At 37.1% G+C, this 20,919-nt stretch overlaps 2 protein-coding genes across 2 annotated transcripts; both read left to right on the forward strand.

The window, feature by feature from the left end:
• Nucleotides 1-5,110: 5,110 nt before the first annotated feature.
• LOC124153198 (heterogeneous nuclear ribonucleoprotein M-like) lies at nucleotides 5,111-5,882 on the forward strand. The gene has a single exon (XM_046526299.1). It carries the CDS (start codon nucleotides 5,115-5,117, stop codon nucleotides 5,868-5,870), a length of 756 nt encoding a protein of 251 aa, XP_046382255.1. The 5' UTR covers nucleotides 5,111-5,114; the 3' UTR covers nucleotides 5,871-5,882.
• A 1,442-nt stretch (nucleotides 5,883-7,324) lies between these two features.
• LOC124155068 lies at nucleotides 7,325-8,260 on the forward strand. Its single transcript, XM_046528838.1, has one exon. It carries the CDS (start codon nucleotides 7,325-7,327, stop codon nucleotides 8,258-8,260), a length of 936 nt encoding a protein of 311 aa, XP_046384794.1.
• The last annotated feature ends 12,659 nt before the right edge of the window (nucleotides 8,261-20,919 follow it).

Consider the following 20,919-nt stretch of genomic DNA (forward strand, 5'->3'; position numbering starts at 1 on the left):
ATGCATTTCACGGAGAGGGAAGGAAAAAAAATGCGGGGGAAGACACTTTCACGGCCGGCGAGGGATGAGGGCGATGTTGCAGCTGGCGCCCTCTGGCCCGTGGAGACCGACGAAGAGAGGCAAAACCTGTGGAGGGCGACAGGAGAGATAGAGAGGGGAGGGAACCAAACTAAGACCGCGCACTGTGAGATACCGAACAAAAACATATCCATGCGCGCCTGAAAATACTAGACAACCCACTCGTACGCGTTCCACTTTACCCTCAATACAGTGATTCGAAAAAATGTCTGCGATTTTAGCGCAAGAATAGACGTCATAAAAACTCAATGCAGGACGGGATTTGATTGAAGATATCGCAAAGAACTTTTTTCAACATACTCATTTCTTTACATTCCTAACATTGAAGTGACTTAATGTTCCAATCAAAAGAAAATAGAGCCGGAGAGTGTATCTGTACAAAAATATATCGAGAGCAGAAATCCCTATTACTTGCTAAAAATTTTGACAAAAAAAATTCATAGTCTAAATTAAGTAATCCAACAAAATCCATCCCGTTACTATTTCCTCAGTATTCACATCACCATCTTTCATAACTCATTCCAAACTTTCATCGATGAAATTCTTGAAATCCCTCCTCATGTCGATTTAATTAAGACTACCAGTTACCCCTTTTCAAATGTTCGTAATACATACCAAGATTAGCGGTTTTCGAAATCGGTGCCACAGAAGAATGCTGACAATCAAAGGAATCGATCGAGTGCATAATAAGCAAGTCCTAAAATGAGGAGAGAAAAGATGCCTCGACAAAACCTTGATAATAGGACGAAATAAATCAATCGACAATATCTTGAGACATTATGGATTGATAAAAACAATCGCCAAGGGATAAATAGATGGCAAGAATGGAAAAGGAAGGTCGCGAATATAATATTTACGGAACATGTAAAGAAGGATGTGTAAAAGATTAAAAACGCGCGTGTGAAAAGATAAGCTGGCCAGATATTAGAGAGGAGACCTTTGTCAAACTAATCTTAGAATTGCAGACGAGTGATGATGATGACATGTGAACGTGTATTAGAAAATTACACCAAAATTGTTTAGTGTCATATAAATAAAATTTGTGTAGGTATATACTTTCTATACGTCTTTTGTGCGACACTAAGTTTATTATATTAAAAATTAGTGTGGAAAGATAATTTTTTATTCATTATTGTTTGTGATTTTATTAATATCACTAAACTTATAATCATGTCATTAAAAACTATGGAAATTCTGTATATGTCATGATTCATTGCTGAATCCTCCATCACAAGCTGGAAACTACTATTAATATAAAATTTTATCGAAATAGAATTCGTACATCACAATAACAACTCCCCGTGTACAAATAAGGTATACCTTTAATTAAGGTGTTACCAAAATAAAAGATCGACGGCAACATCATAGAAAAAAATTGTACTCCAAGAACTGTATACCCATATATAGGCAATATTTAATTCACAAAATGCAAACGTCTAGGTTCAAAAATCAAAGATACGATGGCTACATGTACATAATAATATAAAAATAGAACAGCCACAACGATTTCACATGCCCTATACCTTAAATCTATTGAATTCAGGGACAAGAGCAAATTTACGGCCACTCGTAGCGTGACATACAAGCATCTGAACTTGGAATAAGTCAGCGAATGACCTCGCAACACACCAACCAGACAGCTTCTGCTTCGGAGCTTCAATTTTTGTGAACGTGCGGGAGCGGAAATACGCCACTCCCCGAAACTTAAATAAACACATAATATTCACGCGCGTTTTGTTGACAACATTATGAGGAAATGTTCCCAGGTAGGTCTGCCGCGTGCAATAATTATGGCCGCTGGGAGATATATCAGCAGAGGTTTTGGGAAACATCCGGTACGGTTTTTAAAAAAATGAGTAAAATCCTCTCTGAGTCTGGTGTTAATGTTAAACTCCCTACAAAGCGAGACAAGTCTCTCCCTCCTCACACATCCTCTCGTCAAAAAAGTTTCACCATCGCCAGTGAACCCGAAAATCCACCAGTCACCCCAATTAATTACCCCATAAATTTCTCGTGCAGCGAAAGGCAGAAAATTAGGAGGAGGAAGTAGCACTCAAGAGAGCGAGAATAACTTCAAGCTAGGGACACTGCACTGAGAATCAACTACCCCTTCTAATACCTCCACCCTACCCTTACCCTTCCTCCTCACTCGTTTACACCATAATCCAGCCATTATATAGTCAGGAACATTTCACAAAGGAACTGTTCAATATGAAATTTAATTTTCATTAAAACCATTATTTAAAATTAAAGGCATTTTTCGTGGACGTGCGATTACGAAAACAGGAATTTTTAAACGTTGTTTTCACAACTTCATGAACTCTTTTCATATGTAGGTGATACAGTCAGAGCTGCTTCTGGGAGAAAATTAAATTTCAAGACTTCTCATTTTAAAAATGTTAAAATTTTGTACTCAATCATAATTATTGTGGCAACTACTTATTTCGCCATTAAACTGCGGAGCACAAAAGAGCATGTAGTTTAAATATTTTCTGAATAAAACTGAAAATGTATACATTTTTGATGTTACTTAGAAGCAACATTAGGTTATAATGTGTTAAATCAGTAATTACACAGAAAACAATTTTAGCACAACACAGTTTTTATGGAGATTGTGTCTCCACGAACTACTATCATTAAATGAGGTTTTGAATCAGATCCTACGATCCATTTTTAATTGCCAAAATCTCACGTGCTAATGAGGCAGTATAAATTTATGAGGAATCCTATATTTTACTTTAAACTGAACAAAATTCATGCAACCGAAAGTTTTAAATTTTATTTCTTTCCGGCTTTCCTCCTGGACAAAATTCCACAAAAAACATAAAATAGCAAAATCAGCGAAAAAATTAAATCATTTTCTGCAAAAAAAGGAGGCATTATCCGATGTAGTTATAATTAAATGCAAAGCACTGCAGTATTTCTGGGCATGATGACATGGATGTAACAGATAAATTCCAAGTAATGGTTACTAGATACGAAATAACAAATGTAAATTTGATTTGAAAAGGTTATTACTAATTATTCACATTAATTAACAATTGAAATGACTCGTACTGTCGCCGTTAAATAATGGATTTTTCGCATCATAACCTTGACTCTGACAATTTCAAACAGTGATTTTTAAAAGGCCAATATTTTTGAATGTCAATTAATTTTCTCAAAATTTCCACTGAAATCATCTTTAAACTTAATTTACCGTTATTAGCTCTCCATATATTTAAACTTTCCGTTCTCCATAGCACCTTGCTCTGTAGGACAGAAATTTTCGATGAACAAGATTTTCTCCTTGGCTACACAAATTTATTTTGCCGTGGCCTTCCTTGCATGCCTTTAAAAAACGCTTTCTCACCATTGATATCTTCAATAAACCATTTTTTAAATGAACATCAAACGGCGTTCTTCCTAACTTCAGCTTCTAATCCAGTACTCTTCGGATCATTTTTTTTAATCTTCCACAAAGCATTAGTATCACGCTCGAACACGTTCTATTATCAAGAAAAGTATCAAGTTCCATTATCCTGAGTGAAAACAAGGGATAGTTATTGTTTAATTTACTAGCTGTGTAACATTGATCATTGCCTCCTAAGTTTCAGTGTCACTTGAGAATGCAACATGCATCCAAAAACTTCCTATTCATTTGCAAAGGAGTCCTCTACGAAACACAAGAACTCATACCATGCATCTACTAAAATCTCATTATTTAGGCGTAAAACTTAGCAAAGGTAGCAACTTTACAAACTGATATTATGCGAATTACTCGCTTTCAAGAATACGCTGCGAGACAGAAAATTTAAATACTGCTTGCAAATTATTTTACAAGACTGCATAGTGTCCCAACAGAACTTTGAACGCCTACTGTAACGTCTGATTTTTGAAAGTTGTTATTTTGGTTGTGAAGGGTTTTTTGTGGAGTATGGTGGAGAGAATTGAAGGAAATAAAAAAGGTTCTGAAAATGAATCGTCTTACGTTACAGACGTAAGTGTGAGCCCACGTTTTTTCTGGCGACGAGGATGGGATGTTTGACACAGGTTTGGAAAAATTAGCCTGAGTGAAATTGAGAAGACGCAGCGGCCGGGTTGAGCGTTGGAACGGTTGCTGGTTCGAGGAAGCGGACTGGAGATGGTATTTGCTTCAAGGAAGGACGCACATTGAGAAGTTGGAGCTGCAAGCAAAGACGACTTGGTGTTTTTCGGAAGAAGTGGAAGTTTAATTCGCTGGTGTGGCGTTTTTGCTTCGGGAAAGGTGAGTACCCTTTTTGCCGGATGGTGTGAGCATACTGGGTGCTGTTTCTGACTTCCTCATTTTAGTGAGTGTTTTAGGTGATAGATTTGCGGAAAAACTTAAACAATGTCGTATTTGGCTAGAGTCCCTAAAGATGTTTTGTGCAAAATCGCATATGAAGTAGGAGCTGATGTGGGGAGGGAAGCTAGAGTCGTAGAGTACAAACAAGCGATACTAAAAAGTAAAGATTATGATGAGGAATTTGTTAAAGAGATGCTGAAGTTTTTGACTGAAGAGAAAAGATTGGAACGGGAACGAGAGGCAGAAGAGAGAAGATTAGAACGGGAAGCGGAAGAGAGAAGATTGGAACGGGAACGAGAGGCAGAAGAGAGAAGATTGGAACGAGAAGACGCTGAAAGACAGAGAAGTTTTCAGTTAGAAATGGAGAAACTAAAATTTTCACAAACCAATTTAAACCACGAGTGTGATAGATTGGAGACGGAGACCGCTCAGAGGACACTGCCGAAAATAGATATAACTCGGTATATGGATAAATTTGATCCTCACGGGGAAAACATTAGTTTATATCTTGAACGTTTTGAAAGGCAGGCAGATAGGGCCGGTATTCCGGAACACCAATTAGTATTTTACTTGACGGGATTACTATCAAACGAGATTAATGATATAATTTCTCGAGAACCTCGGGAAAAAGCTGATAGTTATGAATTTGTGAAAAATTTACTGCTTAAGAAATACAAATTGAGCTCAGAAATGTTCAGACAGTTATTTTACAAGCAGTCCAAATGCTGGTATGAGTGGAGGAAGTAGTCGCCCCAGAGATGAACCACGGTCTAGCTGGCAGGCACCAGCACCTTTACCTGGTCCAATTGGTCCTACCTCACCTGCAATTCAGAACAAGTGGGGCAATACGTATGGACTGAGCCCACAGTTTTTAGAATGCCTGGGAATAAATGGACCCCTAGTCAGCAGATTGTTTGTTGCCAATTTGGACTACAAAATTGATGAAAAGAAATTGAGGGATGTCTTCCGTCTCGCTGGTAAAGTCACTAATGCAAAACTTAACAGAAACAAAGATGGAAAGAGTCGTGGACATGGTGTGGTGAAATTTGAGCATCCAGTTGAAGCTGTGCAAGCAATATCTATGCTTCATAATCAGCTGTTGTATGATAGGAAAATGACAGTGAGAATGGACCGTGTGAATGAAAAGACTGAAGGCTTGCCCTCAAAGTTACCTGAAGGTCTACATGGAATTGGTATGGGTCTGGGTGCTGGTGGAAACCCTCTACTTGATGTTTCTCGTGCTGCAGTGTTGCCAAGTGTGGTGTCCCCATCATTAGGACTGAATAGTACTGGTCGGTTTGGTGATAGTCCACCCCTTCCAAGGAGATCAGCCCTTGGCTATAGCAGTGGAGCTGCTGCCCTGCCAGGTGGGCTGTCCGTGGGAGTGGGCAGTCTTGGAGCTTTGGCCGGTGGAGGTGACATTGGCAGCATTGGAGGCAGTTTGGGATGCAGCCTTGGGGCTGGTCTAGCCGGGGTCAGCTCATAAGAACGCGGATGCGCTAAGCAGGGCGATGAGCGGCATCAAATAGATTGGAAGTCGGTAAGTGTTCGGGTGTGGCACCATCTGGCAAGGGGTACTCCAACGGCATCGCAATAAAATTTTGTCCAGTGATTGAAGCATTAAAACATTTATGGACAAAATTCTTAAAAGGGTGGAGGAAAGACTGTAACGTCTGATTTTTGAAAGTTGTTATTTTGGTTGTGAAGGGTTTTTTGTGGAGTATGGTGGAGAGAATTGAAGGAAATAAAAAAGGTTCTGAAAATTAATCGTCTTACGTTACACTACTTCTGATATATAATGTCAACGTCGTATGAGGATAGAGCTATTTTAGCTTAGAGTATTCCTATCTTTGCCAACTTTGTAAACTTGGTTGAAAATTTTCTATTAAGTAACACTTGAAGGCACCAAATTTTCATCTGGGGAGTGCTGATCATTAATTCGTGGCATTCGTTACTTTTCCGTGAATGGAATTAATTTTACACAAAAATTTCATCATTGATAGTCTGACAGCGAGCTCTAATACTCCTGCAACCACTCTCGGAGGATCAGGGTTAATGTTTCAAGGAAAACTACATTTTGGGGGCGTTGGTGAGTTGAATTACATAACCAAACAAGCAAACAGTGACGAAGCCCCACCTGTGAATTAAATTTTTTCCGTTTCCAAATAACCACATAGCCAGGAGAACATAATGTGGATAGATAAGTTTTAGTGTCTCTTTGGAGGGTGGTATTCATTCACAAACTTTTCATTTGCACACAAGCCCTCTATGTAACTCAACTCATATCATTTCATCTACTAAAATCTCTTCATTTAGGTTCAAAATTTAGTAAAAGTATCAAATTGATACAACAACTATCAACTATATAAATACACCAAGAGAATTAGAAGGACAATGTTCCTTAAAATATGAAGCGGTGGTGACACGTCCATATAGATGGCTATACTTAAGATTGGCGCATTAGAAGACGCTTTGTGAACGGGACAAGGCACCGCTTTATATTTGACGTAAATGTGAAGCAGTAGGCTTGAAAATTTTCGAGTTTGTTCTCATACCGACGGTATGCGGGTTACCGAATTCCCAACCTCCCATTGGCTTACGGAATTAGTGCCGATAATTTTTATTTCCATATGCTTATTGGTACTTTCAGGAAAAATCATACTTTTCTCTATTTCTATGAATTAATGGTAGTAACAACTATTTTTATCTGGAATTGGCCCACTATGGAACGCGATACTTCTGATACTTCTTTCTTTTTCAAAATGTTTCTTTTTTTTTTCAATGGTACAAAGTCTCTATTTTGCTTCTGTTAGCTTCCGATACACACAGTTCAGTTCAGGCCTCCGTCGAGTTCGGACGTCTTGCTCCGCTCCTCGACTCAAGGTTATGCTTTGCTAAGTGTTTTCTGTACTTACTGGCTCGTGAAAGCGCGTTACCGGAATGAGTTCCTGCAAAAATTGCAGAAAGATAGTGCGAAACACAGTGTTGGAGTGCTCCGATTGTGGAAACAAATTCCACGGAAACTGTTTAGATATTCCTGTAACTAAACAGGAAATTGAAGCAATTAAAGCTAGCAAGAAAGTTTGGCGATGCATCGAGTGCACCAATGTTCGCAGGTCCAGCATGAACAGTGACTCTACTAGTGCGCCGAGTAAAAGTGCGTCCACCAGTTCTCCAACGGATTCAGTTTTAGATCTTTTTAAAGAAATCAAAGCTGATCTGAAGTCAACGGAGGCTAATCTTGGAGACTCGATCAACAAATTATATGATCGGCTGGACGATATATCCTCGGTGCTTGAGGCTCACAGTAAGAGATTCGATGAGTGCTATGCTAGAATGGACTCTTTAGAAAGTGAAAATCGATCGCTGAAGAAGCAAATTGCGCTTCTTGCAAAACACTCTGATGACCTTGAACAACGCAGTTTAGTAAATTCAGTTGAGATTCACGGTTACCCACTTCAAAAAAACGAAGACCTCCCGAGCATAATTTGTAATATCGGAGCCGAGTTGGGGGTTACAGTCAAAGCACACGACATTGAGAGTTGTTACCGCTTCAAACCCAAGTCGGATAGTGGGCATAGTGGTATCCACGTCAAGTTCCTCCGTCAACACATCAAAGAAGATCTACTGGCAAAAAGAAGAGTGAAGAGGGACTTCTCTACGCGGCACCTGAACCTCGATGTGTCACCCACCCCTCTCTACATAAACGAGGCTCTTTGTCCTGGGAGGAGAAAAGTGCTGCATGCTGCAAGAGCTGCTAAAAATGAGAAAGGCTATAAATACTTGTGGATACGTGGAGGTAAAGTTCTAATGCGAAAAGCTGAGAAAGAACCAGTGTTTGTTTTGACAAGTTTGGACGATATAAATTTTTTATAAAATTAAGAATGTCAGATTGTACTAATAGTAAGACGTTCCACAGTAGTGTATTAAGTATTATACACCAAAATATCCGTAGTCTCAGAGCAAACTTTGATTTATTTGAAACGTATCTACATAGCCTTTCTTATTTACCGACTATAATCATATTAAGTGAAATATGGGTTTGTGAACATGAACTCAACTATTACAAATTAAATGGTTATAAATACTTTGCCCAATGTAGTAATAGTAGTCGAGCTAGAGGTATTATTGTTTATGTGCAAAGTAAAATAGATTGCTTCTCTACTATTGTTCAAGCTGTCACTGCTGATTTTGTTCAGGTGGCCCTCAAACTTGAAAATTTTGAGTTACAGTTAATTGCTCTTTATAGAGATCAAAATTTTCCGGTCTCACAATTTTTAACTGAATTTGAACCGCTAATGTATAGTTTAAAAGGTAATGTTATTGTCATTGGTGACGTGAACATAAATATTATGGTACCTTCTAATGATTCTGATCATTATTTAAACTTAATGAGCTCCATGGGATTAGCGTGTCTAATTGAATCGCCAACCAGGGTAACAGCAAGCTCCGCTACCTGTATTGATCACTTGTTTGCTAGGTTATATAAAATGTGCTCTCATAACCTCCAAACAGAAGTGCTTCATGAAGCAATAACCGATCACTCCTTGATTAGCTGTTGTATAAGCGTGAAAGAGCCATTATGCAAAGAAAAATTAATGACTGCGCCTATCAAAACTAAGATAGATTATGAATATTTTAAAATCAAAGTAGCCGAAGTAGATTGGGGTCCAGTTGTTAATGAAGTAGACGCATCAAAGGCTTTTTCGTTATTTCATGATTTTCTAATAGGTGCGCTATCTGCATCAAGAATTAAATCCAATACTTATGACACACGCAAAAAAATTAAAACCATGGATAACTAGTCATCTACTAAACCTTATTGAAAGGAAAAATTATTTACTTAAAAAATATAGACGCCATCCACTAAACGAAAGTTTAGCAAAGGAATTCACTAACTGTAGAAATAATTTAAAAAAGGAACTCAGGATTGCCTCCAATAACTACTATTTAAAAAGATTCCAAGGAGCAAATGGGAACTCTAAAATGCAATGGAAAATATTTAAAGAAATAACCGGTCGCATACCACTCAGCCCAATTGAAATCTGTCTGGAAATAGACGGTAGTATCACTTCTACTCCGTCTAAAATAGCTACAGCATTTAACGACTATTTTGTTTCTTGCTTTGATGGCAATAATAATAGTGGTATTGATGAATTCGTCGCTGAGTGTTGCGGTTATTCACATAGCTTCGAATCAATGTATCTGGAACCAGTTGACCCCGCAGAAATAACTAAATTAGTGAGATCCTTTCCTTCCAGCAAAGCCCCCGGTTACGACAACATAAACAGTGAAACTTTGAAACTAGTAATTGATGACTTAGCTCCCGTTCTTTCACATATATTTAACCTAAGTTTTACCAGTGGTGTTTTTCCAGACGAGTTGAAAAAGGCGGTGGTCACGCCCTTATATAAAAAAGGGGATCGTTCAAGTATACTCAACTATCGTCCAATTTCATTGTTATCGATATTTTCCAAAATAATAGAGAAGCTAGTCAAGTCGAGATTAATTAAATTTCTAGACAAAAAAGGCTTCTTCAGCAAAAACCAGTTCGGGTTTTTAAGTGGAAAGGGCACAGAAGATGCTCTTGAAAATTATTTCACTCATGTTTACAGTGTCATAAACTCAAATCGACGCACTGGCAGCTTATTCATTGACATTAGCAAGGCTTTTGATTCCATCGATCACAAGATTCTGCTCTTTAAGCTTCAGAGGACCGGAATTCGTGGAATACCACTGAAATGGTTTAACAGTTACCTGTCATCGAGAATGCAGTGTGTAAAAATTGGTGATGTTTATAGTAATTATAGTATGATAACTTCTGGAGTGCCTCAAGGCTCTGTCTTGGGTCCAATCTTATTTCTTGTTTATATAAACGATCTGTGTAATTTCAATTTTAGAGGTCATGTGACAGCATTTGCTGATGATGTCGCCTTAAATTATTCAGGTTTAAACTGGATAGATGTAAAATATGATATACAGTCAGATCTGATCAATTTGCGACGTTGGTTTGCCTCCAACAAATTGAATATGAGTGTAGCTAAAACGAAGTATATATGTTATAACTTATGTAACAGGTACAAATTTGATTGGGTTTTACATTATCATGAAGAAAATTGTCCTATAACTTTATGCAATAGCTGTTTACCCATTGAACGGGTTTCTAGTATTAAGTACTTAGGAGTAACAATTGACGATTCCTTAAAGTGGAATCAACATATCAACAGTCTCACAAATGTTATGCGTCACACACTGGCAAATTTTTATTTCATTAGAAATAAATGTCCTGAAAGCTTTCTAAAGACAATTTATAAAGCCTTAGTAAATACCAGGCTAAGCTATGGCATTTTTGTTGGGGTGGCGCATATCTAAACTCCTTGAAACCTGCTGTTTTTTTACAAAAAAGAATTGTACGTATTATTTTGAAAAAGGACAGATTTGAAAGATCCTTCCCACTTTTTCTTCATTTGGGTTTGCTTCCGTTGAGGCATCTATATATTTATAAGGTCCTACGATGTTTTTATGCTAGAAGTGGCAACTCTAAAATATTTCAGTCCCTGCCTTCTCCCTTTGCCCTGCGTAAAATAAGTGTGCCCTTACCACAACCAAATTTGACTTTGTTTAAAAGATGTTTTTTGTACGTAGGACCAAAGGTTTTTAATTTGTTACCACAGTCATGTTTTATTTCAAAGTCTTTAAAAAAGTTTTTTCAAAATGTACATTCTTGGCTTCTCACTAAAGAAAGTGCAGAACAAATATTGTTGTAAATGAATTATAAATAGTACTTTAGTTGTTTTTTTCATGTACGCACTTAAACTTTGGTTGCATAGATTATCAAGGTAGCACAAAATGAACACTATATGTAAAGCATAAATATTATTATTTTGGATGGTAGCCTCAAACAGGTTATCCTTCGCGGCTACCTAAAATTACTCAAATTTGTTATTGTCATGTAATTTGTGTGTGGAGTAATAAAATTATTATTATTATTATTATTATTATATATATAATTTTACAATTTTCTAGCAGCTCTTCTACTTGATTTTCCTTTAATTAAGTGCTTCAATTCTGATTCCAATGAAAATTACCAGTATAACGATAAATATCTTTACCGGTGAAAGACTAAAAACATGAACTAATATATCCAGATTAAACAACCAAGTCGCGCGCAAGTAAGAAGTAACGATTCTCCCATAATAAAAATTTCAACGCAAAATATAGCTAATATATATCAAATGTTCAGGCTTCCCTTGGTAGAACCACATATTAATAGTGCAAAATAAATCACTTTGTAATGTTCCACAATGCTCTATAATTGCGACCCTGGGCATCGACTACTATATATTCACTTTGATAATGACTATATGGTAGTTGAAACCCTGGGTTGGAATAATAAAGTTTTGTGGACCATCACAAAGTGATTTATTTCACACTATAGCTAAATATAGCATTACGTGATTTTCAAAAACTCCTGAGGAGCTCTCTTTCACTTTCCAATTCATAATTTTTCTTCCCAAAAGAGGTTGAGTCTAGAGGCTTATCACTGTAAAGCGCATTTGAATTTCACTTTGGTTTGAAGGACATCGCGATTCTGATAAAACTCAAACAATATTATTATTACCACTGGGTTCAGAAAGAAAAACCTTCGAGTCGAACTCCTTTGGAAACGTGGAAATCTGAATATTTCCAATAGGACGAAAAATTTAAAAGGAAATACTCGGAGGGAGAGAGGCCTTCTGGGAACGGAGGATCGCGTGAATGCCAGCCGAGAGGACCCTCGGAGAGGTGTGTATCGAACAGCAAGAGATATTCCGACCAAGATTTCGAAGAAACGACCCGTCAACCGCATTATCCACGGGCTCAAATACAAACGCTCACAAAAAGTTCCCGCTATATCCACTCACATTTATATTTTCTATCGGACGGAAAAGGCGGGACACAAGAAACGGGCAATGCCATGACGACAGAAAATGTGATGCGGAGGAAATAAAGAAGTGGAAACCGCAAATACGAAGTGATGGGCGTCTACAACGAACACCAGCGATCGAGGATGAAAAAATAAATAAACGGTGTGAAAAGATGTGTCAGCGGCAGAGCACAGAATTGGGAGGGAATGGTTTTATTCTCTCCTTTTTTTATCTCCATGCGGCATTCGAGAATGGAAAGGGAGGGGAATAGATTGAAGGTTTCTGAATGGCATTTAAAAGCATTGATGGAATCCTGAATTGATTTTAAACCGACAGAGAAGGTTTTAATTAGCACGGGCAAGTAATCACTCATAAAATATATCCAGCCTTTTAAATTAATTAAAGCACGTCGAATTCACTCGCTCCCTATCGTGCACTCTCAGAATCAAAGTAATATGAGTAAAATCTGTTGACCTCTGATTTTTATCGAAATCGATTACCTACTTAACGATCTCATTAAGTAAATCGGAGAATAGGATAGTAAATTACTTTTTTGGAGTGCGAGGTCACCTTTAGCCTTAACCTTGAAATACTGATCCGTAACAGTCACCGAACATCTTCAAAAACAATTATAGATAAATACATTGGCAATAATATTTGAATTTCATAGCAAATCATTTTAACTCGCATTTTTCTTAATATTGCCTAATTTACACGTTATTTCCATTTTTATTTCACATCCCGTTGGAAAAAAAGGAAATGTCAACGACGTGATTTCGAACGAAAGCTTTTCATTAAGAAACAGATTCCAAACCCACAAGGAATCTCACGTCAATTCCAAATCGTTGACGAAATTCTAGCGTCTCCAATTCATGGTCTCAGAAGAAGGTTTGTATAGAGTTTCAAATCCAGGGAATACGGCAGTTCCAATTGTTAACCACTTTCCCAATTTTATAATATGATTGATATGACTAACAAAGCATTTGCCTCCTAAGTACCTAAAAGTTTCAATTCCAGTAAATTATGTCTTCCTTATGGCAGCGGAACCTTTTCATGCAATCAAGTTGAACACGTCCCTAAAACTGGTGTCACTATGTGAAGAAACCTATGTCGCAAAAAGGGTATCAATTTAGTGGGTTATTACCATCTTTGATTTAAATATCCGATACGGAGAGGTTCAAAACAGCTTTCCCTGATTATAACACCAAGAAGCTTAAAAAAAATCCTACATATGACTGAAAAAATCAATGCAAAGTAGCATTGGATTGTTTTCCGACCAATGTTTCCAATAATAAGACACATTGATTTTTTTTAAATAGCGAGAGAACATTATTTGAATGAGACTTTAAGACTGATCACGAAGGTCGCTGTACTTGCACGAGGACGTCCATGATCATCTCTTGCATACGCCTCACACGCCTTCCAGCGCTTTCAAACTACTCCCAAGTAATCCGTAATACCATCAGATTGCCGCACCGCCTTGCAGCAACTATGTCAAGAGGATTCGCGGGAAATAGCAAACGCAGTGGTGCCCGCGGCTAATACATCAAGACCCGCGTGCGGAGGAAAGTACCGATGAGAGAGAGATAACGCCACAGACGTCACAAACAGAGTAAACTTACAAATAGAATGCGCTCCGGGAATCGAGGGAAATTCCGCAGGGAGAGACGTAAATTGAAGGAAATTCCGGAAAGAAATGAAAATGGGTTGATAAAAAAATTGCAGCTGAAGATTGAAAGTAGACTTACCGATAGAAATATCACGTAATATATCCGATCGCTCTCTCAAAATTGACTGCTAACCTACGTAAGGGCGCCAAAAAACAATAAAAGTCGGAAATAAACTACTGGAAAAATAACTGAAGTTGCGAGGCGTACTCAAGCTATAACGGTATTACTTTTTTTCGAGGGTTTGGGGAGTCCGGCAGTCAAAAAATATTTGAATATGTTGGTATACATTCCCAGAAGCATGATAAAATTTTCACCTGCATTCATTGTTTACTTGCTGTGGTAACCGCTAAGGTTAGACGCGTTTTCATGGGCTTGACGATTTTCTTCTGTCAAAAGAAATGGATCAAAGAATGATTGAAAATAATGATCAGCAAATAAAGGTTAGAAAGTGAGTGAAATTTTAAACAAGGCCTATGATGAGCCTACTGCTGTTAAAACAAGGATTTACGAGTGGTACAAGCGTTCAATACATCGAAACCCGATGAAAAAGTGAAAGAAACGGTTAGCAGCATTTATTCTAATGAGTATGTGATGTGCACTTTTATGAAAGCTACTACATTAACGTTGACGAGTAAATAATTTTCTTTTCATAAAACTAAATTTCCCACTATTATCTGAACACACCTCGTATATCAATAGTTATTTTCATAAATTTATTCATCTCGGAAAATCGACCATCCACGACCGCCAATAATCACAAACAGAAATTTCTCCTACCTTTAAGGCACCTTTGTTAAATTACAAGTATAGCTTGCATTTTTTTTTCGGCTATTGTATCGCCGAAAACCTTCTTCGTCCATTTTTTCTCTACATTTACGATGAATTTCGAGACTAGGATAAGGAAAAATAATAAAGTCAAAGCATCACAGAAGAGCCACTGTAGTCAATGAATTGCTCGATGGTAGCTGTGAACCGATATTGAACTCTCAGCTTTTGACAAACTTAGAAACGCGTAAACTATGATTCTGCTATTAAAATCAACGTATACATAATCATTTCTTTCATTCATATTTATTAGCAATTCAAAACTGCAAAACTTTGAGCGTTTTCCACCTGAATTGGAAATGAAATCAATTAATTTCGTTCACTAATTAGAGCTGTCATATATTCTCCATTATCCTTCTAAACTATCCTTTTATGATGATTTACTTATCCGTTTTATCTTTTAAACTATCGGAAAATTAATAATATTGACAGTGACAGGAAACCAAAAATCGCGACGAGAAATTAAATCAAATTCATGATGAATCATAATTGAGACCGATTGACAGCTAATCCACAGGCTTGCCCATCACGCTATGCTGCTTCGCAGAAGTCACGATTTCCGGCGAAGCAATGCGAACTAATGAGTAAAATCCTGATTTTCATTTTTCACCGAATATTCGGCGAAAATATTTCTCATTAGACAGCCGACTAAGGATCGAAAATTCGAAGAATTTTTGCACTTGAGAGGAGGATCGTCGCGATTATGAATGCAAAGGAAAGCAATGAAAGAGGGTTTAAAAAGGGAGAGCCCATAGGAAGACGAGAAGCTGCAGAAATAAGAGGTATTGGTGGAATTCGTCAGTGGGGGAAAGGGGAATCTTGGTTAATAACGAAAAAATTAAATTATTCTGAAAATTATATGGTGAAAACGAAGGTATTGTGCGAAATGATTTAGGTCAATTCTATTTGAATTCGATTAATCGCCGAATTGCGAGGTCAAAGTCAGTGATATAATAATAATCAGTGATAGTAATCAATCAATATAATGAAAAAAGTAGTAATATTAGTACTTTTAGTCAGTAAATCAAATCAGTCAAATTCAGTCATATAATGTTTGAGAGAAAGGGATTGAATAATAGCAACTATACAATGAAGAAAAATAAATACGGCTAACTTCGAAAAAGAGATTAGATGCTGGGGATGAAATGGATGTGAAAAATAGTTTCAGTTTAATTAAGGGGAAGAAGAGGGATTTATGTCAGTGAAAAATCACATTGGATACATAGTAGAGACTTTATTCTTCCAAATTAAATCGATCTGATTGAAATATAGGAATAGCTATGACTGCACATTACTCTATTTATACCCAAAAGACAGCTATATACTTTGAATAGATTAAATCCATAGTCGTATCTTAGTTATGGACTAGAAAATATTTAGACAAAGTAAATAAGGTATTTTTATAGCACATTCAATACCTACTTTGCCAACATCATCAGTCATCATTACCGAAAAGATGACCGCAACTTGATGAGTACAGTAAGGAATATTTTGCCCTGACGAGTTGATTTAACTTAAAAATATTCAAGAACCTTTGCCATTCATGAACCGAAACAATAATTATTTTGATAATTTCATTCGAGGCATAAATGGAGAAAAGTGAACAAAAGATGTCTTTCGATGGGTTTCATTCCATGTGAAAATTTGACAAAGTAATGTTGAAAACAATAATATATAATCTTAAATTTACGTGATATATCTATATTTATTGGAAAATGAAGTCGGATGTGGATACGGTACATTAGAAAAATTATAACCAACAATTGTCCTTAATCACACAATAATAATTCTTGAATGGCACATTAAATATTGGGCAATTACGTTCCAGCATTATTTGCTTTTCCTTCAGCCATTTTCTTTACATGATTCTTACCACTCATATTTTCAAATCGAACCTTTTGTCATGCGAACGATATTTTCTGCCGCACACCGAGCAAATCTTTGATAGTTAATCACGTTGGGCAGTACTTCACTGGATGGTGAGATTCACTACAAACTGAGGATTCTGTTGGGCATTTAAAACCTACTCCCAATCACATTTTCTGGCAAAAATAGTTCCCTTTATCGCCATATTTTATGAAACTTCCTAAATAAAAACAGGCCTAACAGTTTGGACCCATAATATGAAATCCTCTATTCCAGAAACCTCTTACAACCTGTCAGCAAATGAATAGACAGGTCAACTTTTCTGGACTACTCGAATGTCTTTTCACTTTTTGGAGGGTTTCAGATAGTATACATCAACACGCCATGGAGACAAACTGCCTCTTTCACGACCCGCACCTTACATTGACACCATCGCCCGCCACAATTAGAGGGACGGCTCCGATAGCGACGCCACCACGACTGATAAACGAACAAACTTCAAAACGACCGCCGTCGGCCGATGCCAGGCCGACTATATTCCCGCAGCCGGACCCGCACTCGTCAAAACTTGGCAGGCGGCGCAATAAAATCACAACTCCACTCCGAGCGTGAACTTTATTGCGAACGACGAGATATGTCGCTTCCCACGCACAAGTTTTGGGCATGAGATTCAGAGAAAACGATATGAGGTTTTCAAAAACGCATCGGGTTACGCTATAAACTACGATGGAGGAAAATGAACAAAATTGGAGAGAAGATTACATTATAAAGGAGAGGTTTTCGGAAATATACCAGACTTACAGTATAACGGAAACTGAATATAATGGGTAAACAGATGGCTGGCCAGCTGTGTATCACAATATGTCCATCAAAAAGTAAGCATCAACATGCAAAAATTTCAAAGAGGGAACCAGCCTTCACCGGTAATTGTAATTGTATCCCCGTACACGATTCCAAATTGAATGATGAAATGAAAAATAGGATTCTCCAGATATCCAAGCTAAATTCCCATTATATGTATTTTAATATAAAATAATTTTAATTTAATAATATTTTTATTCTATTACATTAATCTTTATGTTCACTCTTATTCTGACGCTTCTTCAATAAGGAAAAAAATTTCATCAGACTTGAATATAAATATCGCTTTGGCAAAAATAGCTTTTCACGACCTGATAATTATGATAACAATAACATGCAACTAAGCACAGCTCAATCGTTTGAATGTTTAGCTGTTGATGCCGTAGCTGAATTCAGATCACGTAAGTTACACGATGATTGCGATGTTGATGATTCAAATACCTCAAAATTCATTACTTCAAATAAATATTCATTGGATTTTCTGCATGCTGCGAACCTACATTTTCATGTATGTAACACTTTGAATCCCATGGCATTTTCATGTGTGGTCGTACAAAGCCCAAGGTTTTTGATTTTTTTATAAAATCCTGTACATTGAGAAGCAAGTACATTTAGGAGCTGTTAAATGGATAAAACTTCCACACAAGAAGACCAAACAGCTAAAGAAAGAGGCTATACAGTTAGGGCCCGAGGAAAATTGGACGGAATATTTTTCCATGGCATCAAATACGATAACCCGAGCTCTTATTCGTGCTCGAGTCCTTGGCAGGAAATATGCTTCCCGAGGTATACTCGGGCTTGGACTTCAAGATCTTGACTTGTGTACTTTTCGCTGCACAAAAACTCTGTCACTAGCCTGAGTTAGGAAAATAGCAACAACTAGATAGATAAAGGTAAAAAAATTATCAATGTTAAATCAATTTGTAATATTGACCGGCTGAATGAGTACTGGATGACAGATGATTTGATGATTTCCCAGCGAATAATATGGGTAAAATCTCCTTTGAATTCCAAACTGGTTAAATTATAAAAAAAATAGATGGTAGCCCTGAGGAGGACCTGAAATAGGAGCTCGAAATGTTGGTTAATATGGATTATTTAAGCCGGTGGGAACCCCAAGAAGAGTTAACCCACAGTATGTATGGATACATGCCTCCCTCACCACGGTGTCAGCTCGGTCCGACCTTACCTCAATCGAGCCGTGAACGATAGGCTTTCCGGCAGTGAATATCCGCACTCACGGTTGCGCGACTCTCGGGGGCAGGAAATGAGCCTCTTCGACGACGGATGGATAATCCGAGAGTGGGAATAGACTGATGCGAAAGGGCGAATGGTAAGGCAAAGGAGGAGGGGCAGAAAGTCTAGGGTATCGCACGGAGGGAGGGTATTTCGGGGTAAGCCGACAAGTAGAAGTGGAGTGCTGGGACGATGCGACAAGGAGAGTAAATCCGGACCAATTGACGCGTAATACCGAAGGAAATGACGATTTCTCGTTGCCTTTAAGTCAATTGTCTAATAATAGGAATCTTTAATTGATGAGAGCAACAAAATGCTCAATAAAGACCAATTCTTATCATAAATTTTATGGAAATAAATAAGCCTATTGAGTACACCACCTGCTTCAAGTATCAGACTCAGTTTGAGGATGACTCAGACGGATAAGACATGTCCACCTACCTCCACGAAGGTAATGATGATATGTTTCTTTTCAATGAAATCTCATGTCAAAATACCTACAATGTAAATACGTATATTGAAAACTGCTAATGAAATATCAAGTCGAAATCATGATGTGCACAATAGAAGGGCGGTATGTATTTTATAACAAGTGTATGCCTTACGTTGCTCATAATCAAATGCATAAATCAAATACACAAAAAATTTATACTGGACATTTTAATCATTTTTTTGGTTAAAAAGTTATTTTTCTGAAGTTTCATAATGCCAACGTGCCGCGATTTGAAATGGTTATCAAGCATGGTGACTTCAAAACTGACATAATCGTTTACTCCAAAAGTATTCATTTAATGTTAAAGTATTTATTGAATAAATGATGATGATTGAAATTGATTTATATGATTAAAATTCAGTAGCAATTAAAAGAACTTCCATGTAAATTGCTGATTACCGTTAGCAATTTTTTTATTTCAATTTATATTAACTGAACTTTAGGAGTATTCTAATGGAGATGTGCATGAAATAAGACGGACCAAAAGAAAAAGACAATCCGTAACCGCAATTCCAGTATCAAAGAAATAAAGACAGAAGCTCTGAAAGGAGAAAGGAATCTCATGCATATCAGAAATAGTGAGCTGGTTATACTTCTGCGCCTACCCCAAACAAAATATGCGACGATCAACACAAATGGCTAAAATAAGCATAAATTGGCTGAATGCCTTTCAGTGTATGAGAAATTTGACTTACTTTATGAGGAATGTTAAAATCAAAATCACAGATTGCTAGAAAACGTTTTAGCATAAAAAACAATAATTGCTTTGCTTCTTTTCCCATAATTGCTACCAAAAACGTATTGCTTGAAACATACTCACAGAAAATAAAAATGAAGAAAAACTGTCAGCCTGCACTGGTTGATTTTACCTGTAAAATAAATGAAAAAGGCATTAAGTATTGCGTTGCATTCTTAGTGCCATACAAAACACCGCAAATAAGTACAATGTATTTTAATTTGGGTTCAATAGTCTTCACATGATCTGATGAAATCTAATTACATAATTTAGCTGCAAGATTATTGAAAACATGCAAGTGATGTTTTAAAATAATAGACATAATATCATGACTTGGCAAATTGGTGAAAATAAGAAATTTCAAGTGAGGAAGTCACATATGTACAGTGCTCGCCACATGTCAATCGAGCAATGGAAATAAAGATAAAAGTTGACAAATGAAGTAAATCCATATAATTAAAATCATTCTGGACATTTACTGAAAGATTAAATGAAGCTCAATAGCATTCAATTGAACATTAAAACTTTTTAAATTCTATCCTATTTCAATCAACGCGTTCTCCTCTTAAGTAGAGCTACGGAAAATGATAATCATTCTTTGGATGTCCAAAGAAACAAGAACAAGGGAAAATTAATTGCCCTTCTTAACAAAGCCCCAGCTTTTGAGTTGAAACAAATGAACCAAATGCAAGCTTTTCCCTTCCGTTGGCTTCCCCGTTCCTTTAACTCCTTTATCTCATCTCTACCGGAAAAGACGCCTTCGCGAGGAAACCTTTTCAGCTACCGAATCTGTTCTTCAATGAGTTGAATGGACCAACTTGCAAGAATGACTTTAGCTTAGAAAAAGAAACCTCGCAGACTGACAAAAATGCAAAAAAAAATATGGACACAAAGTTTTGAACAACTTCAGAGAAAATTAATTGAAATTTTTTTGTAATGAC

This window comes from Ischnura elegans, chromosome 1 (genome assembly GCF_921293095.1).
Source record: "Ischnura elegans chromosome 1, ioIscEleg1.1, whole genome shotgun sequence".
NCBI classification, from domain to species: domain Eukaryota; kingdom Metazoa; phylum Arthropoda; class Insecta; order Odonata; family Coenagrionidae; genus Ischnura; species Ischnura elegans.

Coding starts and splice junctions, on each gene's coding strand:
- LOC124153198 (XM_046526299.1), top strand. CDS start 5,115: ATGAGTGGAGGAAGTAGTCGCCCCAGAGATGAACCACGGTCTAGCTGG.
- LOC124155068 (XM_046528838.1), top strand. CDS start 7,325: ATGAGTTCCTGCAAAAATTGCAGAAAGATAGTGCGAAACACAGTGTTG.